The sequence below is a fragment of the Galeopterus variegatus genome, unplaced genomic scaffold (assembly GCF_000696425.1).
Source record: "Galeopterus variegatus unplaced genomic scaffold, G_variegatus-3.0.2 Scaffold1916, whole genome shotgun sequence".
Classification (NCBI taxonomy): domain Eukaryota; kingdom Metazoa; phylum Chordata; class Mammalia; order Dermoptera; family Cynocephalidae; genus Galeopterus; species Galeopterus variegatus.
In genome coordinates, this window is record NW_007728027.1 from 104486 (window position 1) to 131303 (window position 26818).

The 26818-nt window shown below is 34.0% G+C and overlaps 1 protein-coding gene across 2 annotated transcripts in view; it reads left to right on the forward strand.

Moving 5' to 3' along the window:
• IPO11 (importin 11) overlaps positions 1-26818 on the forward strand; it is a 251868-nt gene that overhangs the window by 54620 nt on the left and 170430 nt on the right. For both annotated transcript variants that reach the window (XM_008579583.1, XM_008579584.1), the window contains exons 8-16: positions 1156-1204; positions 2463-2533; positions 4923-5115; positions 5816-5968; positions 7666-7709; positions 9199-9289; positions 17861-17908; positions 18666-18771; positions 21763-21889. In XM_008579583.1, the coding sequence (XP_008577805.1) occupies positions 1156-1204; positions 2463-2533; positions 4923-5115; positions 5816-5968; positions 7666-7709; positions 9199-9289; positions 17861-17908; positions 18666-18771; positions 21763-21889 (882 nt within the window). The remainder of the gene's footprint in view (positions 1-1155; positions 1205-2462; positions 2534-4922; positions 5116-5815; positions 5969-7665; positions 7710-9198; positions 9290-17860; positions 17909-18665; positions 18772-21762; positions 21890-26818) is intronic.

The following is a 26818-nucleotide window of genomic DNA, read 5'->3' on the forward strand; positions in this document are numbered from 1 at the left end:
TGATTGTCTGAAATCCAGGACTCTTAAATCTGCAGATAATGATATCCTAGTTGAATTTTCTCAAATTCAAGAATTGATGAATAAACAATGTACTTCCAAGGACAAAGAAGAAACATGTCATTGTTTAGTTAATTATTTCTCAGGAAGGTTTTTATCATCCAATATTTTTTTTTTTTTTTGTCTTTTTTCGGGACCGGCAACGGGATCGCAACCCTCGGCGTTGCGCCCGCACCTCGCTCAGCCAGTGAGCGGGAACCGGTCTGTATGTGGGATCCGAACCCTCGGCGGGAGCGCCGCCTCGCTCCCAAGCGGCGCACTGTAGCAGTGCGCCACCGGGCCGGCCCTTATCATCCAATATTTTGTGACAAATCTAGACCATTCCATTTACTGAAAGGGCATGTGACATATTTTATGATGTTTATACAAACAGAATTTTTTGATTCAAAGAAATATGCTTATGTTTAAATTCCTATTAAAAATTGTAATAGTTGCTTTTTACTATCCATATATATTCACTTCTGTAAATTAATCATAACATGCCTTAAAATATATATTAAGAAATAAGGGTCTGTTCGATGTTGCTGATACATGTGATGCTTGTCTTTTCTGGTATCTGAAGACTAATGTGTCTAATACTTGAGGCTTAAGAACGTGTGGTTTAAATAATTTGTGCCATTTATTCATTTACTGAGTACGTATATTACCAAACACTGTTCCTGGATTCTGGTATACAGCAGTAAATAAAGCAAAGTTCTGGCTCTTAAGGACCTTACATTCAAGTGGGAGGGGCCAGATAATAAATAGACAAATAATATGTCAAGGGATTATAAGGCCTGTGAAGAAAAATTAAACAGAGTAAAGAAATAGAGGGTGTTTAAGGAGAAAGAATGCTTAATAATTTTTCTTTATTTATTGCAAAGTGATTTACATAACTGAAATGAGATACTGAAGATATATAATGCTGTAGTTATTTTCCTGTGGAAGACTTGCTTATAGTAGTGAATTCCTTTTTACTTTATCTAATTTTAGCTTATTTTCTTCAGCTGATTTTTAAAAAAGGATGTGATAGATATGTTTTAGTATCCATGAAAAAAGGACAAGGTAAGTGTTTATTATAGAATACATTGAGATACTTTCAAATATATTCTTTTGTAGGGTTTTTTACATGGAATATTCGAACGTCTAAAACAGTTTCTGGAATGCAGTAAGTACTTCCATTACAGTAATTTTTACTGTAGAATCCTTATTCATTAATAGCTTATTCATTATTTATTAATAGCTAGTATTAATGAAGATTAATGAATTTTCATTCATTAATAGCTTCTGCTCTGTACATGCAAATCTGGAGAAAGTGTTTTGTCTAAGTGCCCCATTAGTTGGATGACCTGAGTGAGCTCTTGATAGCCAGTATGTGGCTAATGTTAGTATCTTGTATCTTGGTAATTAAATTTCTGAAGTTAAATTGGAAGCTTAGCTTTGTCTTCATAAACTTGTCTTGTCCTGAGTATAGAGGGAGCCTTTTTAAAAAAAAAAAAAATCTGTTGTGTTCTTTTCTTCCTCTGTATTTTTACTGCTACTACCCTTTTCCAGGCAGACATCCATGGCAGTCATATGTTTAATAAATACTGAGTGTAGCCTATATGCCAGATGCGGTTTCTTCTCTTAGACTCTTCAGTATGTTTTATGTGTGATTATGTGCATGTATTTGGGGACTTTCTTCCCTGAGAAAGTGTCTTAGTGTATTCTATTTTAGGAAGTTTCTGATTGTTTTCTGTCAGTCATTTTCAATTTAGTAAAAACATTAATGTGCCTATTGCCAGGAACTATCCTGCGTACTGTGCATGCAAAGATGAATAAGACAGCTTATATCACGTAGTTAATTTTTCTAAAAATGGTTATTTTTCTTTGGTCATCCCTGTGGGGATAGCAGAAGGAAGAACAGAAGTTCTTCCAGGAAAAGAGAATGAGAAAAATGATGAAACAGAATATGAAGAGTATGATTAGAGAGCAAAGGGGTTTATGGGCTGGTGGACATTATTTTGAATGTATAAAAGAATTACGCCAGAGAAGTTACCATAAGAAATTTGTCAGAAGATATAGGAAAAATAATGAGTACATTACTCTTTGAGTTGTTTATTTTTACACATTTATGTTGCCTAAAAATTATTTCAGGTATGACTAGTTTTTGAAATGTGATTCATGATTGTCACTAAAATTGTGACCCTTTTCCTTTAAAATGAGTTTAGTTCATATTTCAGGATTAATTTTGTTTAGTGTGGCACTGAGTATTACTGTGTTCATTATTAAGTGCAAATCTTGGTATTGCTTTTTAATAATGAATTCATGATGCAAAATATGAAAATATAACTGGCAATATTTTTATAGAAGTTATAGTGTTGTTGTGGTTGTGAAGTTATAGAATATTATAAACTAACACTAATATTTGAAATATATTTTAACAGGTAGAAGTATAGGTACAGATAATGTTTGTAGAGATAGACTGGAAAAGACCATTATTCTTTTTACTAAAGTGGTAAGTTTTCTATTTATCTTAAGTATGTTTTCTCAAATGTAATACATACACTCAAATTTAGAAAGGAAAATGATATTTTTGTAGCCATACATTTTCACTTTAGTTTAAGGAAACTTATGACTCCTTACAGGAAAGCTAAAAAATTACCTTTATATATTTAAACTTGTAGAATGCATATTATAATTCAGTTTATATACTATACATTATACTGTGCAAGCCACCTTGATAGGAAAAAAATGAATCCTAATATGTATTAGAGAAATTGATTCCTCTAAAGCTTATTATTCTTAGAACCGCTGGAGAAAGCAGAGATAAAGAGGGATGGCAGTGCAATACAGCTGGATATAGATCACATATAGGAGCCAGTATAATATCAGAAGTCAGCATATTGAGAGTGACTGTCAGATTATTACCAATATAAAACATCTTTTGAGTGGAATCATATGGGTGCACTGTGCTAGGCAATGTGTATACTTTTTTGCTAAAACTAAGTTTTATAAAACTTGTTAATTTTTAATGAAATTTGGGGTTTGGAGAATTTGGAGAAGTGCAAAGAATTGGGTTTAGCAGTTAGGAAGACCTGGTTTGAGGACTGCTTGCACTAAAATAGGTACTAGAAGATAGGTGGGAATATCCAAATCTAACCTATTTTCCCCTTTTCATTGAAGGGTCAACAATAGGTCTGTGGTTGTCTGTTCCCTGGGAGGGGAGGAAAGGAATAGAAATGAGCTATTTTTTGAGGGGTAGCATTTACCTTTAGTTTCAGTTGTCTTCATTTCTCATGTGCCAAATAGTCTCAACAGCAAAAGCCCACTTAATTTTTCAAGACCCACTATAAAATTGACTCAGATCTTTTAAGTTGAAAACACAAAGCAAAGGAAAACAGGATGACGTAGTTAGTCATTGGGGCTCTGCAGTATATATCACTGACATTTGCCTGCATCTCTGCCACCAACAGTCCCTGCTCAGGTCAGTCACATGAGTGAAAATTTAAAAACCATTATTTAGATGGTCTGTTTTAGAAAACACATTGATTATTGAGCTACTGGATTTTTCAGTTCTTTCTTTTAATTCTTACTTAAAATAATGACATGGATAGATGGTTTCTATAATTTACTATTTTTTCAGGACAAGTTGGAAGCAATAATTTCACTTATGAAATTCATATTTATGATTTTAAGACTTTGTTAAAGTTTTTAAAATTGGAACATTTCAAACATGCCTCCCAATAAAATTGTATAACTTAGGCCCCATGAGGTTATCACTCAGCTTCAGCAGTTATCAGCATGTGGTCACGTCAATCCTGTTTTGTCTGTATGCTTTCTTCTCATCTGTACCCTTGCTGGTTATTTTAAAGCAAATCCCTGATAGTATATAAAAATACCTGTAAATTTTGAGTATGTGTCTTTAAGCGATAGAGTTTTTTTGTTTTCAAACATGATCTTAACACAACACATTTAAAAAATAGTAATAGCTTCTTAATATCATTTAAATATCTAGTCAGGTTTCAGATTTCTCTGATTGTTTCATGAATTTTTTATCTATTTATTTGCTGAGGTAACAGGTCATTTTCTGTTTTCTGTGTTTTGGATTTGACTGCTTGTATCCCCTTGTGTTATTTAACATGTGCCTTTGTCTCCATGCTCCTCCTCCTCCTTTCATATTTCTTATAAATTCGTAGTTAGCTCTAGAGGCTTGATCACATTCAGGTTTTTCTTGGGCGTGAGGGGGAGAGTGTGGAATGGGGTAGGATGGCAAGAATACAGGTAGTGCTGTGTATTTCATGTTGCATCTCATCAGGAGGCACACAGTGTCTGATCTAAGATTGATAAGTGAGCTATTAGAGTTTTTCAACAGCCTTTTTCCTATCGATTTTAGCAGGCATTGATGATCATTGCCTAGATCCATTATTTGATTAGGACTTACAAAATGATGACATTCTATTATTCCTTTTGCATTTATTAGCTGAAATTCTTCTATAAAGAAGAAATCTCCATTAACCATTTGGTAACATCAAAATACAGTTCATGCAGGAAAGAGGATAATTTTTAAATTCTTTCCATTTATCTATTACTTTTTAAAGGCATGTCTTTTATACACTTATGCTTTAGTACCATATTTACCCGTTGTTATCAAATTAAGTATAAAATGGGTCTGTTTTGGTCCCTGTACTAGAAATAACAGAGTTCTTGTTATGAGATATCAAATGATATCATCCACATTACATTATGTACCCCAAGAAAGATTATAGTACATGTAAAATTGCGTATACACAGACTCCCCAACAAGATATAAACCTTGCTAAATGTTTATTAGTAAAGTTATAATTGGAGTGACTATATTCCAATATGAATTTGGGGAAAATACATCTTAATTTTTTTCTTTATAGCTTTTGGACTTCTTGGATCAGCATCCCTTTTCATTTACTCCTCTAATTCAGAGATCACTGGAATTTTCTGTAAGCTTTGTTTTTACAGAAGTTGGCGAAGGCATTACATTTGAAAGATTCATTGTCCAGTGCATGAATCTCATTAAGATGATTGTCAAAAATTATGCTTATAAGCCATCCAAAAATTTTGAAGGTAATGCTTTACTGGTAGGTTTTTTTAAAAAAAAAATTATTTATTTTAATCTAAGCATGAAGTAATTGCTACTTTTATGTACTTTTTTTTGAAATTCATTTATCTTGGTCTGAAGAATGCACTTACTGGGACATGAAATAGAGATAAGGATTATAGTCTTTAATATGTGAATACCAGCCTTAAAACAATAAAGTGTGCATTTAGTACACTGTCTTTTGTAGCACAATAGATCTGTTGAAGCTTAGTGACTTAAAGAATTTTATCCTATAGTACCTATTGAAGCTTACATTGTGGGTTGTATTCATTTGAACAGTTAAAAGCTTTCTCTGACTTAATATAAAGTGTGGTTGCTTCTAGACAGGTTAAAGTGTTTGTTATATTATTCAGAATTCATTCATATGAATATGTACCAAGATGAATAAGGAAGTCTTCTAGGGGGAAGAGAGAGACGTATGACTAACTCACTTCAATGTGCTGTGGTAATACATCTTGGTGAGGTACAAGCTGTGGTGGTAAGACAGAAGCAGGACTGACGTGGGTGTGTTGCAAATAAAGGAGAGAGTCTTTGAGATATTCATAATAAAAATGAAAATTTATATGCAAGTGCATCTTTTTTCCTGAGAGTGTTATTTAAGTTACATAATTCAACTTATGTAGAATGTTTGGCTGTACAATTAACTTGGAAATTTTATTTTTGTAGATAGCAGCCCTGAAACTCTTGAAGCCCATAAGATTAAGATGGCATTCTTCACATATCCCACTTTGACAGAGATATGTAGAAGATTAGTTTCTCATTATTTTCTATTAACTGAAGAAGAACTGACAATGTGGGAAGAAGACCCAGAAGGCTTTAGTAAGACTTAATTTTTCATTTTTATTGGGGTTTTTCTCTCCCTTCCTTGAATAGTTATCTATTTGAGTGATAGCTATAATAGCATTGTATTTTAATATAGCACTTTTGATCTGAGAATCATGGTTTTTAAAATTAGCTTATCATCCTTTTTGTTACCCAGTAGATCAAATTTAGAAGCAGGAAATAAAGGACTTACTCAAATATGATGTAGGATTTTGTCCAGAAAGAGATCTTTTAATTTTTAGATGCCCTTACAAGTATAACTTGTGGTTTAAAACAAAAATATAAAATTAATTGACTGTATTATCAGGTCAGTTGCTACTTGTGATTCATCCTATATTATTTTTTATTTGAAGAAATCATTGCTTCAAAAGAAATTTGGAGATTTTTTGATGGTTAATTTTTGTTTATTTTTACAGGAGATCCTTTTACCTGTTTGAATTTTGGTAGTAGACAAATGAGTAGCATAAATCTATCAGGGCCCTTGCTATAGAAAGTCAGGGAGTCATGTGTCTAATAAGGTGCCTGGTATGAATTACTTTGGCCATGGTGGGACACAGGCTTACCTGTTTGGCTGGATGCCCCTGTATAGTTACAGAAAGACAAGGGTACTTTAAAAAGTTTGTGAAAAATGTAGAATTAAAAGATAGTAAGACTCTTTCCATGAATTTTTGAAGACCCCTCATTTGTTTCCTAATATTTTAAGAATGGCTTTTACTTTTTGGGAGATTTATTTTCCTCCTCTTTTTGTTATTTAGAAATAATTTTAGTTCATTTAGAAATTACAGCATTGTACTGTACAATCCATTCTTTTTTGTTTTGGCTTTTTCCTAGCTATAATCTTATGTTTCAGTTTGCTTTCTTTATGCAGTGTATACAATGTAGTAAGAAGCATTGAGTCTCCAGATTTTTTAAAGTTTTGAAGTATTTTACTTTATAGGTAATTTATGGAAAGTGTGACTAATCACTTTAACTTGTGAAACATGATTACTGTATTAAAATGAAATGATTCTCAGGACTGTAGTGATATTGTATCAGGTGATATCACATACTCGGGAAATGACAAGTACTTTGAGCTTTCCTCCATAAAGAATTTTTAATGAAAGCAAGAATGCTTATGGATGTAATAAACACTTGATAGGTGACTGTGAGATACACACATGTGATCTGTAGCTTATATTAAAGAAATCTGTGTAAGGTCTGTGTTTCCAAGGATTTGCTTTTATTGTCATGTTTAAAACAATTCACAGAGGCCCAGCCCCATGGCGCACTCGGGAGAATGCGGCGCTGGGAGCGCAGTGATGCTCCCACTGCAGGTTTGGATCCTGTATAGGAATGGCCGGTGTGCTCACTGGCTGAGCGCTGTGCGGAGGACAGCACACCAAGGGTTGCGATCCCCTTGCTGGTCATGAAAAAGACAAAAAAACAACAAACAAACATACAAAAAAAACCCAAAACAATTCACAGAAATATTATATTGATGTTATTACAATCTTTGTTTTCCAAATTGAGATTTTTTTTTTTTTTTTTGGTGACCGGCTGGTATGGGGATCTGAACCTTTGACCTTGGGGTTACCAGCACCACACTCTAACCAAGTGAGCTAACTGGCCAGCCCAAAAATGACATTTCCAAAAAGTTTTGGAAATATCATTATTACATTTCTGGAGAGTATCATTTGTCATATTTTTAATTGCAGCAGTGGAAGAAACAGGAGGAGATTCTTGGAAATACAGTTTGAGAGTAAGTATTAATAGAAAAATTGGCAGGGGAAAGCTTAACCTTTCTAAAGCTCTTAGAGAATGACATTCTATTGGAGATTCCAAATATTAATTAAGTCCAACAGATAGGAAGCTATTTATAACTGTAGGAAACTATATTTGAGATGAGTGTACTTAAGAATTTTAATCTGAATTTTTTCTCTTTTTGTTAACTTGCAAACTAAATTTTTCTTCACTTTTCAGCCAAATTGCTTAGGGAATAATTGTCATTGCATAAATGGAAAACGTTTTTGAAAGTGAAAGCTCCCACATTTTTAGCCAGAATGATTTTTTTCCTTGTTAAGTACTTTATTAATAAAGCTTCTTTTAATAATGTTATTTCTTTTAACCACCTTGTATGAAGGTACTTCACAAAATTTGGGGAAAAATGGAATGAAAAGATAGTACTAATCTTTCTTTTTTTTGAATTTTTATTTTTTATTATTAGCATATTCATTATTACAAGTTGTAATTTTTCTTTATGCCCTTTACCCAAACTATGACTCCCCAAACCCCCTAATACTAGTCTTTCCATGAACTTTTTGAAGACCCTTCATATGATTCTTAGAGACTAGCCCATTGCTTTCAGTTATAGGATGCTTTTAAAACACATTTATTAATATGGCAAACATTTTGCCTTTAAGACAAATTTATCAAATATGGTCTTTGAGCTTAAAAAAAAATTTTAAAAATTAATTGCTTTGATTTTGTAATAAACTTCCTTTTAAGGAGAAGTTCAAACATATTGAAAAACAGAATAACATTATAAGCCCTTCATGATAACTTTTTATCAGTTATCAACTCATGGCTAGTCCAGTTTTCATGTAAGCACTTCCCCTTCCCGAACTTGGATTACTTTGAAGCACATATCCGAGATGATAATATTATTTCATTTCTACATATTTCAGTATGTGTATCTATAGAATTTTTCTTAAAGAAAAAGCACAGTACCTTAAAAATTTAATTATAATTTTTTAATATTATGAACCATCTAGTGATTCAGTACTTTTAAGAACCAAAATGAATCATTCTTTTTATGTAACTGTTTGTTAAAAGGAATACTACTTTTTTGGGGGGGGGGTGGCTGGCTGAAGAAATACTACTTTATATGGTGAATCAAATTCATGAGTTGTTGTTGTTGCTTATTATATCATTGCTAAGAAAATATAGAATTTTTCACAGATTAAATTTTGCACAGCCAGTCATTTATGGTACTGGAGTATACATGAATGTGGCTACAGAATGGTTTTTTAATTTAGTGTATGGCTAATTAAATATGTAAACTGTTCTCTGAATGCATAATGCCAAATGATTAAAATAATGAAACTTTTTATTTTATGAATTAAATTATAATTTGATTTTATTTTCTGTTGTGCTTATTACAAAAATAGCAATCTTAAAAAAAATCAAGAATTGGAAACATTTTCACAGTTTTAGGATTTTAAGAATGCGTATTCTTTGCTTTATTGTAGCCTTGCACTGAAGTACTATTTATAGATATATTCCATGAATATAATCAGACTCTTACTCCTGTACTTCTAGAAATGATGCAAACACTTCAAGGTAAGGTATATTTTGTGATGGTTTAATTTATCGATTTAATTAATGTTCAGTTAAAATAGTTTAAGTGCCTACTATGTATAATGTGCTGTTTCCTAGGTCATATCATGGATATCAGTTTGAGAAAGACAGAATGTTTCTTTCCTGAAGGTGTGACATTTTTGAGATAGTCCTTTAGTTATAGCTTGGAATATGATAGTTAGATTTTGCTGTTGTAAACATAATAGCAGCATAAGCAAAATAGCAGTCATACTGTTTGGGGAAACTGTCTGCAGTAGTTGTTGGAAGTGGTGAGAGAAGGTTAAAATAATAAGTATTAGCCTCAGTTAGAATGAGGTGGCAGTGGGAATGGAAAGAAGGTGATGGATTTAAGAGAGAATAATGAAATAAAATTTTGGCACTTGATTATTGCACTTTATACACAAGTAATTAGTTATGTATTTACTATCATTGATTTTTTATTTTATTTTATTATTTATTTCATTTTATGTTTTTGTGTGTGTCTGGCTAGTGCAGAGAATTGAACCCTTGAACTTGGTGTTATAGCACCATGTTTCAGCGATTTATGACTTCTGACTTTTCTGCTTGACTGTAAATTCCAGGGGCCATTCATCATGTCTGTTTTCTTCATACTTTATTCACTGTCTGGCATACTCAGTAACTATTTGTTGATTGATTGCTTTTTGGCAACTGATTGAATGTGCTGAGAAAGAGGAAGTGATCAAAGATGATCCTAAACTCTTGAGTCGTAATGACAGGGAAAAGTTATCTCATTAGTAGGGGTTGGAAATAGAGATATACTTTTGGAGTCCATGCTCATAAGGAGCCTTGGGAGAAAAGTAGAGGTTCAAAGACAGAACCTCAGATTTTACCTATAGGGATATGAGGAGGTGAAACGCCCTGCAAAAAAGTCAGAAAAAAAGTGAGAAACAGTCCCAGAAGTATGAAGAGAAGTAAGGAGGTGTGTCCTAGAGAAGAGCATGTAAGTGTCAAGTGCTTATAAGAGGCAGAAGGCAGTGGAATGTTCTGAGAGAGCAGATTATTTGATTGGTTGGGGCAAGAGTCATAATATAAGGATCAGCTGTTGAGCAGGTGGTGATGTCATACAGCAAGAGAATTTCCTGTAGGGAAGGAGATTCCTGATCTTGTTTGTAGTAAGAGAGGAGCTCACCTTTTAGGCTTTTGTTTTCTCAAAAACATAATAGAGTGTTTCGGCTTCAAATGAGCTATCAGTCAAATTATGTTAATTTTTAAAGGTAGTTCGAGCTTTATTGTATTTTCACGTGGGTGGATTTGCATTGTATAGTGGGTTACTAATTTTTTTTTTAATTTTAACGTTTACTTTTACATATTTGTGGGGTACAGTGTGTTGTTTCAATACATGCATATACTGCACAATGACTCACTTAGGGTAGATATCATAGTTTTGTACCTATTAGTTCACTACTTCTCCCTCCTCCCTCTTGCCTCTCAGCCTCTGGTAACCATTATTCTACTCTCTACTTCTATGAAAGCCACTTTTTTTTTTTTCTTTCTAAGTTCCACACATGAGTGAGATCATGTGGTATTTGTCTTTCTGTGCCATCATTTGTTATTTTCTATCTTTTTGATAATAGCCCTTCTAATTGGAGTCAGTTGATATTTCATTATGGTTTTAATTTCCATTTTCTTGAATATTAGTGAAGTTGGGTAGTTTTTCATGTACCTGTTGGCCATTTGTATGTCTTCTTTTGAGAAATATCTGTTCAGTTCCTTTGCCCATTTTTAAATTGTTATTTGTTTTTTTCTGTTGAATTGAGTTCTTTACATATCTGGGATATTAGCCCCTTGTCTGATGTGTAGTTTACAAACACTTCCTCCCATTATGTAGGTTGTCTCTTCTCTCTGTTGATTGTGTCCCATGCTATACAGAAGCTTTTTAGTTTGATGTAGTCCCATTAGTCTGTTTTTGCTTTAGTTATCTGAGCCTTTGCAATCTTGTTCAAAAAAGCATTGCCCACTCCCATTTTATATAACATTTCCCCTGTGTTTTCTTCTGGTAGTTTAATAGTTTCTGGTCTTAAATTTAGGTCTTTAATTCATTTTGAGTTGATTTTTATGTATGGTGAGAGATAGTGGTCTAGTTTCAATCTTCTGCATTTGAATATCCAGTTTTCCCATCACTCTTTATTGAAGAGGCTGTTCTTTCCCCAGTGTATATTCTTGGCACCTTTGTTGAAAATCACTTGGCTGTAAGTGCATGGATTTATTTCTGAGCTCTCTGTTTTGTTCCATTGGTCTGTTTATTTTTATGCCAGTACCATGCTGTTTTGGTTACTACAGTTTTATAGTATATTTTGAATTCAGGTAGTGTGATGCCTGCAACAACTTTGTTCTTTTTGTTCATGTTTGCTTTAGCTATACAGGATCTCTTGTAGTTCCATAGAAGTTTTAAGATTGTTTTTTCTATTTCTGTGAAGAATGTCATTGGTATTTTGATAGGGATTGCATTGAATACGTGTAGATTGCTTTGGGTAATATGGACATTTTGATGATATTAATTCTTCTGACTCATGTATTTTTCCATTTATTCGTGTCTTCAGTTTCTTTCACCAGTGTTTTATAGTTTTTGTTGTGGAGTTCTTTCATTTCCTTCATTAAATTTACTCCTAAGTATTTCACTTTTGGGGTAGTTATAGTGAATGAAACTACTTTCTTGATTTCTTCTTCAGCTGTTTGTTATTGGTGTAGAAGAACATGATTGATTTTCGTGTGTTGATTTTGTATCCTGCTACTATACTGAATTCAGTTATTAGTTCTAGTAATTTTAAGGTGGAGTCTTTAGGGTTTTCTATGTATAGTATCATGTCATCTGCAAATAGGGATAGTTTGACTTCCTCCTTTATAATTTGGATGCCATTTATTGTTTTCTCTTGCCTTATTGCGCTGGCTAGAACTTTCAGTACTATGTTGAATAAGAGTGGGAAAAGTAGGTATTCTTGTATTGTTCCAGATCTAGGATGAAACACTTCCAATTTTTGTTCATTCAGTATGAAACTAGCTGTGAGTTTGATGTATATGGCCTTTGTTGTGTTGAGGTACGTACATTCTATACCTAATTTGCTGAATGTTTTTATCATGAATGGATGTTGGATTTTATCAGATGCTTTTTCTGCATCTGTTAAGATGATCATAATACGATGTTTTCCTTCATTCTATTGTTATGATATATCACATTTGTTGTTTTGCATATGTTGAACTTCCTTGTATCCCTGGGATGAATCCCACTTGACCGTGGTGAATGATCTTTTTAATGTGTTTTGGATTCAGTTTGCTAGTATTTTATTGAGGATATACACATCTGTGTTCATTAGGGGTATTGGTCTGTAGTTTTCTTTTTTGTTGTGTCTTTTTAGTGTTTTGCTATAAGAGTAATGCTGGCCTCATAGAATGAGTTTGGGAGTATTCCCTTCTCTTTAGTTTTTTGGAAAAGTTTGAGAAGAGCTGGTATTAGTTCTTTAAATGTTTTGTAGAATTCAGCAGTGAAACTGTCTGGTCCTGGGGTTTTCTCTGTTGGGAGACTTTATTACTGCTTCAATCCCATTCCTTGTTATTTGTCTATTTAGGCTTTCTAGTTCTTCATGATTCAAACTTGGTAAGTTGTATGTGTCCAATAATTTATCCATTTCTTTTAGGTTTTCCAGTTTGTTAGCATTTAGTTGTTCATAGTAGTCTCTTATGATCCTTTATATTTCTGTGGTATCAGTTGTGATGTCTCCTTTTTCATTTCTGATTTTAATTGTTTGCATCATCTCTCTTTCTTCATTAGTCTATGTAAAGGTTTGTTGGGTTTATTTGTTTTTGAAAAACCAATTCTTTGTTTCATTGATCTTTTGTATTTTTTTTTTTTAATCTCTATTTCATTGATTTCTCCTCTGACCTTTATTATTTCTCTGCTTTTACTGATTTTGGGTTTGGTTTGTTCTTGTTTTTGTAGTTTCTTGAGGTGTAGTGTTATGTTGTTTATTTGAAGTTTTTAATCTTTTTTATGATATAGGCATTTATTGCTGTAAACTTCCCTCTTTGAACTGCTTTTGCTGTATCACATAGGTTTTGGTGTGTTGTGTTTTCATTTTTGTTTGAATCCAGGAATTTAAATTTTTCCTTTAGGAGCATGTTTAATTTCCATGTATTTGTACATTTTCCAGTGTCCTTTTTGTTGCTGAGTTCTAATTTTATTCCATTGTGTTTGGACAAAATAGTTAATTTCAGTTTTTTAAAATTTGTTGTGACTTGTTTTATGATCTAACATATAGTTTATTTTAGATACTGTTCCACGTGCTGCTGAGAAGAATGTGTATTCTACAGTTGTTGGATGAGATATGTCCATTAGACCCATTCGGTCTAGAATACTGATTAATTCTGATGTTTCTTGGTTAATTTTCTGTCTGGATGACCTGTTCTTTGTTGAAAGTGGGGTTTAATGTCCCCAACTATTATTGAGTTAGAATCTGTCTCTCCCATTAGGGTGCTCTGGTGTTGGATGTGTATATATTTAAAATGGTTATATCTTCTTGTTGAATTGATCCCTTTATCATTATATATGAACTTCCTTATCTTTTTTTTTTTACTTTCTTTTGCTTGAAGTCTATTTTATCTTGTATAACTACTCCTTCTCTCTTTTGGTTTCTATTTGCATGAAATATCTCTTTCTGTTCCTTCACTTTTAGTCGGTGTGTGTCTTTATAGATAAATTGAATTTCTTGTAGGCAGCATGTTGTTGGTTCTTGTTTTATAATCAATAGAGCCACTCTGTGTCTTTTAATTGGGGCATGTAGTCTATTTACATTTAGAGTTATTATTGATATATAGGGACTTGTTAATGCAATTTTGTTACTTTTTTTTCTGGTTGTTCGTAGATCCTTTTTTCTGGTCTTACTGTCTTCTTTTGTGTTTTACTGGTTTTCTCTTGCAGTGTATTTGATTTCTTGCTATTTATTTTTAGTTTGTTTCATATAAGTTTTTGTGTTATGGTTACCATGAGGCTTACAAAAAACATGGTATAGTCATAGCAGATTATTTTGAACTAATAACAACTTTACTTTAATATCTTAAGAAAAAAGAAAAATCTAAGCCAACTCTATACTTTGAGATCATCTCCTTCCCCCCTTTGTTGTTTCAAGTTACATTCTTTAATATTGCTTATCTTTTGTACAGTTGTATTTGTTATTGTCTTGTTAGGTTTGTCCTTTAGCCTTCATACTAAGGATACACGTGGTTTATTCACCACCTTTATAACATTGGAGTATTCTGAGGTTGTCTGTGTGCTTACTTTACTAGTGAGTTACTCACCTTCAAATGTTTACTTGCTGCTCCTTAGCATCGTCTTCTTTTGTATTGAAGGGCTCCCTTTAGCATTTCTTGTATGATAGGTCTAGTTTTAATGAATTCCCTTAGCTTTAGTTTGTCTGAGAAAGACTTTATTTCTCCTTTATATGTGAAGGTTAGTTTTGCTGGATAGAGAATTTTGGGTTGACAGTTTTTTTTTCCTTCAGCACTCTGAGTATATCATCTCTTCTGGCCTGGAGGGTTTCTACTGGGAAATCTGCTGAGAGACATACTGGGGCTCCATTGAATGTTATGTTTCTTTTCTCTTCCTGCTTCCAGTATTCTTTCTTTGTCTTTTAGTAATTTGATTATGATGTGCCTAGGAGTATTTCTCTTCAGATTGAATTTGATTGTTGACCTCTGAGCCTCCTGTACCTGGATGTTGTCAGCTTTCTCCATGCTTGGGGAATTTTCAGTCATTATTTTCTTGAAAAAGAAACCTAGAAAGCATATTCATTTCCTTTGGGTACCTCAATTATGCGGAGGTTATTTCACTTGAGGGAGTTCCGTTTAACTGCTACATTTCTGTGTCACTTTTTCTTCTTTTTCCTTTTTGCTCCGCTGATTGGATAATTTTATATGTTCTGTCTTTGAGCTCACTGATTCTTACCTCTGTTTGATCAAGTTTGCTGTTGGTGCTTTCAATTGAGTTTTTCAGTTTAGATAATGTATTCTTTATTTCTAGAATTCCTATTTTGGTTTTTAAAAATTGAGTCTATTCCCTTGTCAAGTTTCTCATTTTCCTGAATTGTTTTTCAGATATCACTTATTTTCCTATCTGTATGTTCTTCTGACTCCCTGAACATTCTTAAGAGAGTTATTCTGAATTCTCTGTCAGACATTGCATAAATCTGCTGTTCTTCTAAGTCTGTTGTTTATTGCTGATACTTTGTTTCCTTTGGTGGTGTCACATTTCTGCGTTCTTTCCTAATCTTTGTTTTTACATTGATGCCTGGGTATTTGAGGAGTCAGCTGCCTCTTCTAAGTTTTATAGGTATTCTTTTGTGGTTTTTGACCTTACTGATTAGTGTCAGAGCTTTGTCTCTGGTGTGTGGCTTTTCTTGTTTGTTTTGTTTTTTCTTTCCGTTTAGTGGTGGATTGATAGCTACCACCACTACCTAACCTGTGGGCTGGAACTCATCTGCTTGTTCTGTTGTTAATTACCAAATTAGGGGAAGCTTCCCATGGAATCTGGAATTTGAGCTCTGTGCCTGAGCTAGATTGCTGCTTTGCTGATGTTTGTCAGACTGGGGAAACCGTTTTGTGTGGATCAGATTTTAATTGTCAGCCTTTTGTGGGATCTTGTGAGGTCACCCCAGGCACAACTGGACTGTGTGGAAATTTCAGCCCAGGAAAGGCTTGAGACTTTCCCACAAACCGTGGCCCCTGCAGTTCTACCTCCCTGAATGGACCTCACTATGTATGGCCTGTGCAATTGGAAGGTAGATCAGCTGCCTACACTGTGTCCCTGGGCTCCATTGGTGGGTCAGACCCCTCCCTCACCTCCCCCTGTGATTCCTGTAGGATACGCCATGTACAAGTTTCCAGCAAAGACTTGCTGACCTCTAGGTGGCTCCTTCCTTCCATCAGCTATGGCTACTTGCTCCTATGCAGGTCCAAAAGGAAGCTTGTGCGTGGCTTTGCTAGCCTGGGAGATGGAAAGGTGAACTCTGAAGCACCCTTTTCCCCTGCAGACTCCAGGTAGTTTCACACAGAGGGTGCTACTGCGGCTTTGCTGTCTCCTGATATCTGCTCCATATGCTGGTAGCTGCTCCTTGCCTTGTACCATGTCAGCCCCGGAAACAGCCAGGGCTTGGAATGGTCAGAGTGGTCCCTCTTACCTCTCACCGCCTTTTCCGCCTTCATGAACTCCACTTGTCTCTTCGCCTCTTTTCCTGAGTTCCAGCAATCTTAGGATGGCAATTTTTGCATTTAATAACTGTAAGTTGATTGGTTTTGGGGGGTGGGGGGAGGAGCGACATCTAGGATCGTCTATTCTGCCATCTTGATGATGTCACTCACCAGTTACTAATTTCTTTATGCAGGATTACAGATTTGTTAATTTGATAATATTTATACTGTTTAAGTTACTTTGTTTTGTTGGGTTTTGACATTATTTTTTTTCCTCCTGCACAGTCTACTGTCCATTTACCTTTTAAAACCACTGTAGGAAAGGATAGGCTATTTAGGCTCCACTCTGATAGGTTGTTGGCAAGGTGGTCAGTGATTTCTGACTTTAGTTTTCTTTCTAGCTCTGGAACAATTTGTTTATTTAGGGTTGTATTTATTCTGGTTTATTGGAACAGCTAGCTTAAGAATTTGTATTTAGTAGCAGAAAAGTGCTCTGATAAATTTGCTAGAAATTTTTCTGTCCTAAAGAAAGATAATTATTAAGTAAATTGTGTTTTTCATGTTAACCATGGTATCCTTCCTGAATAGTAGGGCAGAGATTGCCAACTTTCTAAAGTTTCCACATTTCATAGTAGCTATTACTCACTTTTTTGTTTGCACCTTTCAATTTATTTTAACTCCTTACCTAATGTACTGTCGTAACCTGGGTTTTTTTTTTTTTTTATGCTTATAACTTCTTTTGTAAATTGCCTATTCTTGTTCTTTGCTTTTTTCCTGTTGTGTGATTCATCTTATTCTTTCTTTTAAGAATTTTCTTTTATAATAATTGTATAATACAGTAGTTAACAATTTGTGGTATATGTTTTTCCAGAATATTGCTTGTCATAGCTTGTTCAAATACGTTATAATGATTTTTAATATTGTTAATGGCTTTACATGTTGTACCTATGTTTTCTAATAGTGATGATAATAAAACTAAGATTTTCCTTTTATACCAGTATGCAAGTTTAATATTCACGTCAGTGAACTGGGAAACTAACAAATTGTGTTTAAATAAAAAATATTTTTTAAAAAACTAGTTTTGGGCCGGCCTGGTGGCGCACTGCTACAGTGTACCGCTTGGGAGCACAGTGGCGCTCCCGCCGAGGGTTCGGATCCCACATACAGACCGGCCGCTCACTGGCTGAGCGAGGTGCGGGTGCAACACCGAGGGTTGCGATCCCGTTGCCGGTCCCGGTCAGGTACGTGCGCGACACTGAGGGTTGCGATCCGTTGCCGGTCACGAAAAAAGACAAAAAGGAAAAAAAAAAAACAAAAAACTAGTTTTATTTACCTTTACTGTTACTTATTTTTTAGGACCCACAAATGTGGAAGATATGAATGCAGTGTTAATCAAAGATGCTGGTATGTTAAACTTAAGTGATTTAGAAACTTTTATTTATTCAGTAGGTGGTGGATCTGTTCTGTGGTAGGTTTTCTTTTGGGAGAGTTGGGATATAAGAGTAGCTAAGATACAAGAACTATCTGTTGGGGGGAGATAACCAAGTAAGCAGAGAATTAATTATAATACTGTATGGGATGGTTAATGCTGAAGTAGGTGGTAATCACAAGGTAGTTTGCTGTGCCTAGGCAAAGATTCCAAAGAAGTGCAACATGAAGACATAAGGATAAGTACGATTTAGCTGTGCAAGGGGGTGTTATGGGAAGAAGGTTCCAGGAAGACGAGCAGTAGGTATGAAGACTGGGAAATTAGAGGAGCAAGCACAGTTAGAGTTTGGACTGTGACTATTTTGGTTTAACTGAAACATAAAGACTAAAGAGTTATGGTGAAAGATGAGGCTAAAGAGAGGTGAGAAGGGTACAGGTCATAAAATATTACATCCATATAGAAGCATATATTATTTTATAATGTTTTCCAACTATGTCAGAATGTATACAATTTTTTTGTTGGAAAGTACTAAGGAGTATTTAGGAAAAACATAGAGTAAAATAAATAATGTTTCTAAAATGACTATTTAAATAATTTTCCTGATTAACATATTGTGTATTTCCCTTAATTAACATATCATGTTTCAAAATAGTCCCTAAGGTTTAGTTTCTTACATACATTATGGCCCAGTATCTGAAATCTTAACTTTTTTTCCTTAAATTTTCTTTTCAGTGTATAATGCTGTTGGATTAGCTGCTTATGAGCTGTTTGACAGTGTTGATTTTGATCAGTGGTTTAAAAACCAACTTCTTCCAGAATTACAAGTCATTCACAATAGGCAAGTATACAATTTTGTGTTTATTATACACTTACTTTATGTTAGTGATTTTCTAATGAAGGCAGGAAGGCATTAAAATTGCTTGTGATTTTTAAAAAGTCATAATATGACTTACATGATGTCTCGTGTATGAACAATAAGACTTGTGAATTTTATAACTGAAATATAGACAAAACAGTTGGCAACAGTTACTTCAAATGTGAATTGTGATATCTAGGAAGTATTTGACATTATATAAGATAGCAGGAGAAAAGAAGTAGTACTTTATGCTAAGGGAAGGAGATGGAGATCTTTGAGTTCTAGAAAGAAACTGTGCACCAAAGAAAGACAATTGGAAACTTCATAGGAGCTAGGCCTAGTGTCAGAAGTATCCTAACCAAAGTAACATCCATGAAAGGTGACTGTCTTGGGATCACAAAAGGCATTCTGCAAATCTTTGGAGAGAGAGTAGAGTAGGATCTAGAGACACTGGGGCAAAAAGCAGTTGAATACACTTTAGATTCTTATTGAAGTGCCTAATTCAATAGTATAGATTCATATGACATTAAGTAGCACTTTTGCCCAGTTTTTATGTTTTATATACATTTAGATATTGAATGAGGAAAGTAGAAAGGAAAAGGTCTTTTATAGTTTTTATGAATTATTTCTTAGTTTAAAATTAAAGACTAAAAAAATATTCCGAGAGGCTTTTTTCTTGGTTTGAAGGGAACAGTTCTGTTACTTCTGTATACCTGATGCCTATCAGAATACATAGTGTATAGTAATAGATTAGTTAATATTTGTTGACTATTAGTTAATATTTGTTGACCATCCATATGTAGATCATTTTACAAACATTTAGAGCCAACTAGTAAATAGCTATTTATCTCTTCAGTTATTTATTCAATTAGCAAATATTTTCAACACCTTTAATTTGCCATGTCCTATAGATCCACTGGTGAATAAAGCAGACTCTGACTGTACCCTTAAGGAGCTAGTAAGCCTTTGATGGAAGGAAAGCCTTCACTGGGGGAGACAGATGTGCTATTTAATTGTCCGTAAACCCTAGAGGCTATTTAGTTTACTAACACTTTCACTGGCCAGTGCAGTAGATCCCCACGTAGCATTTGAGATATGCATTTTCCCCATGTAGCACTTGAAATATGCATTGAAATGTGCATAGTGCAACTGAGAAAATGACTTGAGTACTTGAAATATGTGTTGTGCAACTAAGGAAATGACTTTTCAATCCTAATTAATTTAAATTTAAACCCTGAAGCCATGTAAAATATGTATTGATTACATGTTAAAATGATAATATTTTGGATATATTGGGAGAAATAAAAATATTATTAAGATTTTACCTATTTCTTTTTACTTCTTTTCATGGGTACTAAAATTTTTTTAATTATGTATTTGGCCTGTGTTGTACAGGCTAAGTAGCCGTAATCCAAATATCCAAAATCTGAAATGCTCCAATGAGCACTGGCACTCAGAAAGTTTTGGATTTTGGAGCATTTCGGATTTTTGGATTTGGTATACTCAACTGGTAGGTATAATGCAAAAATATTCTAAAGTCTGAAAAAATCCAAAACCTAAAACATATCTGGTCCCAAGCATTTTGGATAAGGGATATTTAACCTATATTTCTAAAGAACAGTGCTGATCTAGACCAGTGTTTCTCAAACTTCAATGTGCTTATGAATCACCTGCTAATCTTGTTAATATGCAGATTCTGATTTAGTAGATCTGAGGAAAACTCTGCCTGAAAATGACCATGACCTTTAATCTGACCTTTCTGAGCTTCATTTTCTTTATCTGTAACAGGGTATTGAATGTGGTAATCCCCAAGGTCTCAATCAAAAATTGATGGTTCTGTGTTTCCTTCACTTCACTCTATACAGGTCTTATTACTCTGGCTCTGTGACTTTGTCCAAACAGTTCCTGTCTCTTGAAATGGCATTTTTTTACTTTTCTGCCCAAACACTGTTTATCTTAAAGTCCTGTTCAAATTACATCTCCCTCTGCCCACTTTTCTCTTCCTTTTCTGAAATACTAGTATACTACTTAGCATTCTTTAATTCCTTTAGGTGTGTTTTAAACTTTTTGAGGGTGGGAAATACTTAAATACGGTTTTTGAAATTTTAATGAGCAAATTTTTCTATGTGTTTGATCATCTTTTAGATTGTAGTTTTCTAAAAAAAGCCCCAACATAATGTATTCATTATCTTGTTCCATTTACACCCAGAAATAAATATTTATCACCTTGCCACTAAAATTTATATAAAATCAAGAAGATACTTCGTGAGAGGAATTTTGGACACAAATGTTTTGAGCTTTGTGGTTTTTCTCCTCGCTTAAAGAAACTTCATTTCCTTTAGCAAATATGATCACAGAGAAAGAAATATATGTATGTTTTACATATAGCAATGTATTTACAGCAAATGTATTGCAACTTATTTTTAAATATAAATCTTTATTTTTGTAATCTGAGTCACATTCTGTAATTGGGCACCTCTTACAAAGTCAGAATTAAGATGAAATCAATGTTTATATAAATATTTTATATAAACTTAGAGATCTCTCACAGTGTTCTGAAAATAATCTTTATGGGATTAACAGAATTGGAATAGGAAAGTTGAATATGGGAGCTCCTTTATTACTTTTTGGGACATTTCCAGCTTTAGGGTTTGGAGCATTAACACTGTTTTTAATTATTTTGAGGAATAGAAATGTGCTTGATGTTTATATACATATCTATGTTATAGTTCTTTAATGCAAAATAATCAGGTTTACAATATATCTGCCTAACAATTTTCATTTGTTTAGATCTGGACTTTATTGTTAATATTTTGGACTGTGGTACACTTAGAAGTAGTTTTTAAGTTTTTCTATAAAAAAATGCAGATTGCATTTTTTACTACATTTTAGATTTAAATGATGAAATATATTAAGTGAAATAGACTTTTTAAATATTTAACATTTTAATATTATGATTTTTTTCCTGTCTAGGTATAAGCCATTGCGACGCAGGGTGATTTGGCTCATTGGTCAGTGGATTTCTGTGAAATTCAAGTCTGACTTAAGACCCATGCTATATGAGGCAATCTGTAACTTGCTTCAAGATCAAGATTTAGTGGTATGTTGCTTACATGTATTAAAGGAGGTTTTTCGGGTTTTTTCCAAGTTTAAGCTGTGGTAACCTTCAAATTCAGAAATGGTTTATATCTTTCTTCAGAATATTAATGCCCCTTTGCTGCAGTAGTTATTTTTCGATGAGTAGTTTGATATGAGGGATGAAAGTCTTTTGATTATTGTTTGCCCTTTTCATTACTAGTCATTGAAAAAAATTAATTGAACTCCACTTTTCTAAAATCATTTATAATTTTTTAGTAAAAAAAAGGCAGTTTTTAAAAGTCTGTTCTTTTTCAGAATAGACTTTGTCATTGAGATAGTCTCATAATCTATTTCACACTTACTGTTGATTCTTTGTCTCTCATTTTTGAGGATTTTAATTTAGCCTTTGGAGTTTTTTTTAAAAATAGAATTTTACTTTATTTATGATGTTCACATAATCTTGATATTGCGTTACTGAAAACTTGATAATGGCTTCTTTGTTGCTTTTCCCCCCTTCAAAACAGTAGGTGTGCTGCTCTGTTACGTAGGTCAATTACTTAAACAAGCCCATGATTTTAAGAAGTTTAAAATTGTTTAGAATAGTTTTCTTTTTTTCTTCCCTTCCTGGTGCCTGAGTGAATATGTTAGTGACTTCATATTTGACTCCAGCTTAGTCTTTAAAAAAGTAAATCCAGTTTTTTCCCCTGATTTTCAGATTGTTTTTAGGTAAGATTAAGTGATTTTTTCCCCCCTGAATCCTGCTAAGATCTGGTCTAATCATTTCTTTTTTTTTTTTTTCTTCAAAAGATGACTGGTAAAGGGATCTTAATCCTTGGCTTGGTGGTGTCAGCACCACGCTCACTCAGTGAGCCCACTGGCCATCCCTATATGGGATCTGAACCTGCGGCCTTGGTGTTATCAGTACCACACTCTCCCGAGTGAGCCACAGGCCGGCCCTTGTCTAATCATTTCTCAGTGCCCTTCTTATTTTAGTTTGAACCCGCCTGATTTCCCTTCTTTTCACCAAAGGCTTATACCACACTTTCCTCTCTTTTACACATGCCATGATAAATAAAATACTTGTAGTGTTCACTGAAAGAAAACATAATTAGAAAGGTTAACTTGCAGAAACACAGTATATTCCAAAGGCAAATAGAAGTGATCCTTGGATTTTCCACTAAGTATTACCTACTTATTGTAAATAATTGAGGATTAATTCTAAATATTGTTCTGTGATAATTAAGTATAAGCATGGGAAGGTACAAGGGAACCCAGTTTTAGTTGACTATGTTTACGTTCTTAGAAATTTAATAATATAACCGAGCTGTTTCTAAGATTACTATTTGTGAGATTAATTTACTTTTGTAATAGCATTAAAATAAAACATAAGATTTAAATTTTTATTTTCTTAGTTGGAAATATTATTTGTTCTTCTGTCAGAGGTATCAGAAGATATTAAATGATTTATGGAAGTGTTACAAAAGAATTAAATTTCAGTCACATTCTTTTTATGATGAGTCTATTAAAAAAAAAAAAGAATAATCACTTATTTTGGTCAGCACTTTAAAAGCAGAACGTTAATTCTACCAGATATCAAAAAGTGTTAGTGAATAGAAAGGGTTTCATGGCCAGATAAGTTTGGAAAACTCTGGACTAAATGTGCAAATAGGCCTCTATAGGACTGGTCAGAACTTTAAAAAATTTACATTTGCATTTTTTTTTCCTTTTTGTCTTTTTTACTGACCGGTAACGGGAACACAACCCTCGGTGTCGCGCCCGTACCGGGGACTGGCAATGGGATCGCAATCCTCGGTGTTGCGCCCGCACCGCGCTCAGCCAGTGAGCGGGAACTGGTCTCCACATGGGATCCAAACCCTCGGAGGGAGCGCCACCGCGCTCCCAAGCGGCGCACTCTCCAGTGCACCACCGGGCTGGCCCTGCATTTTTACTATCTAAGATAACTAATACCTTAATATTCATGGAATGTACTCTGAGGAAAGGCTGCTTTAGGTTCAGCCTTTGCCCTTTTCCTTTACATCTTCTGGCGGCTACATCTCAGTTTTACATCTTTTACATTTGCTTTGTCCTGTCACCATTATTTTGTAATAAGTTTTTAAGAAGACAGAGTTTAGTAAGGCACCAAGTTGATGTTGCATACTTTGGCCTTTTTCTAAAAAGGTACATTTAGAGATTAAGAATATATAAGTTATATAAGTTATACTGCTTTAATTTCAACCTGTGAGAAATGCTGGCTAATGAAATGTGGAAAGATACCTTATACAAACATACATATGAGTACACAATAGTGTACAAACATGTATAGAAATATATGTATGTCTGTATGTACAAACATGCAAACATTTGCATTTGTATTTTTAAATATACACACATAGAGTGTGTATATACCTATACACAAAGTATATAGATCCTGATGAATCTAAATCCCTTTTGGCTTTCAGAATCTGCATTCTCTTGCTTGAGTACTACTGTTAGGGAGTTTGGATGGATTCAATACTGAGCAACTGCATTTGTCCGTATAGTTTTCTAGTCTTGTGTTCATGTTGTTAGAAGCAGACTGGCTATGACAGAGTGGATATAGTGCAGCAGCTGGAGGAAGCAACTTCTCCAGTTAGAATAGGACCCCACAAATTTTATAATATTGGAGACCACTCGGTAGAGTACATTTCTACCTCTGATAACTGTATGACAATTTAACATTATTGTTTGATTGGAGGAAATATAATGCAGACTGAATGACCTTTTTTGTTTTATTTGAAATATAACTTCTCCTCAGTGTTTAGTAATTTGACTTAGTAGTATGATATATAGGCAACTAAAACATGATCTAGGCATAATGAGCTAGAATTTGTGTTGTAGTATTTGGAAACTTTTATTGTAATAAATATTGGAAGAATTTGCTTAGGTTTAGATAATTGCTGCTTTGAAAAATTTTTCTTCTAAGCTTACTTCTGATTCAACTTTAAAAGGGAGAGGCTTTTAACTTTTTAACTTTTTAAGATTAAAAATTTTGTCAAGAAAGAAAGACCCAGATATTAACATAACAAGTACTTATGTGCTCATCACCCAGTACTCTGTTTTCATTGTAATATTTTCCATATGTATATGTCAAATATTTTGTTCTAGAAATAAAATATTACAATTGCAGAGAAGCCTTTATATCTTTCTAGTCTCATTCTGTTATCTTTTTATTGAGCAGAAGTTTTAATTTTAATACAGATTTATTGATTTTGATTTTTGTTTAAGAAATCCTTTTTTTACCCTTGTTTTTTTATTCTATCTGGAATTTATTTTTGAACATGATGTGAAGTAAGGTTCCATTTTTACTGTTTTTTTTTAAGTGAGGATTACAATGCTACAATGATTTATTGAATAATCCATAATTTTCTTAGTGATCCATAAGGCCATCTTTGTCATATACCAAGTTTTCATATATGTGTTTCTGGATTTGTTCTGTTCCATTGGTCTGTTTGTCTATCCCTATATGAATATTGTTTTAATTACAACAACTTTATAGTAAGTCTTCACAACTATAGGGAATGCATTTTTGTAGGTTTGAATACCTACAAGTTTTTCATGGTTTAAAAAAGGTCAAGTACTATTTATCATTAACTGTGTATATGTACATTTACTGTTAATTGACCACCTCTTTACACTTATCATTAATTGACTACCTCTTTTAGAACATATTAATAGTTCCTAATATCATAATTTGAGAACTACTGATCTAGATTCTATACAGTAACAAGCCAGAATCCATACTTTAAAAAATATTTTCAATATACTCCCTAACAATCCCCCTTAGAACATACTACTTAGCAGATGCAGTGCTTAGGGTAAATTTCAGGTTTGAGAACACTTATTTCCACAGTGTAAAGCTGGAATTACTAAATTTTAGGTGAGAGGAGCCTTTTTTCCTGAGGACTACAGATGATTCCTTAACCAGAATACTTGGTTTATATACTTAGTGGCTTTCTTTAGGTTTTAATGATTCTGAGCCAGTTATATTTTCAAATTTCAGAAATACGAAATAAATTTTTAAAAAGTTTTGCTTAGGTTATCTATGCAACTGTTAGTAAAGCAAGAAGTAAGCTACTAAAAAGCATCAGTGAAATCTTTAAGTCTTGTGAGAGGCTATATAAGATGTAAAACTGTGGTATAACCAGAAGATCCGTAGTATGGAGGTGCAGTGTGGTTGTCTGCAAAGCAGAGAAATGGCCATGTTAATGGGCACGTTGACTACCAGCACAGAAATAGTGAATTTTCGAAAACAGGGAGTTACTTACTAGAGTTTAAGAAGGGACTTACAGTGGCACAGACAAGACTGTAGCAGGTACAGCTGGAACCTGAGTAAAGGTGCTTTGAAATTCTCTTGTCTTTCTACTGTTGTGTTTTTTATGGGTCTCTCGGTTTTGTCAATTTTTCTGTCTAACATTTTTGATTTTTTTCTGTTTGCCCATCTCAAAAACACTGCTAGAGTTTTAAACTCTGGGCTAGTCTGTGTTTTGAAAGATGCCAGAAGGAATTCTGAATTCAATTTGCAAAGGAAATATAAAATAATCTGTGTTTGAGACATCAAAATATTAGGCCAGTCTAAAATCAGGAGGAGGAGCCTGCCTAAGCTTCTTAAGAGCAACAAAAAACGAATAAATCACTGATCAACTAATCTACAACAAACAAAAGCAACTACAGTCTCGAGGTTTTAGGGCCGATACAAAAGGAGATTCCTGAGAGCGCCCCAACCGTGCCAGGAGACCACCGGGAGACTGAGCGAGCAGCCCGAGGCAACAAAGGCCAGGAAAGACGGCAGCGGCGACGCAGAGAAGGAGAGGAAGGCGCTGGACCGGCCCAGCTCTGGGAGCTCTGTGACTCACCCCCAGCCCAGCCCCACTTGTGGGGCAAACGACTGCCCGGCTCCCGCCTACCACACCAG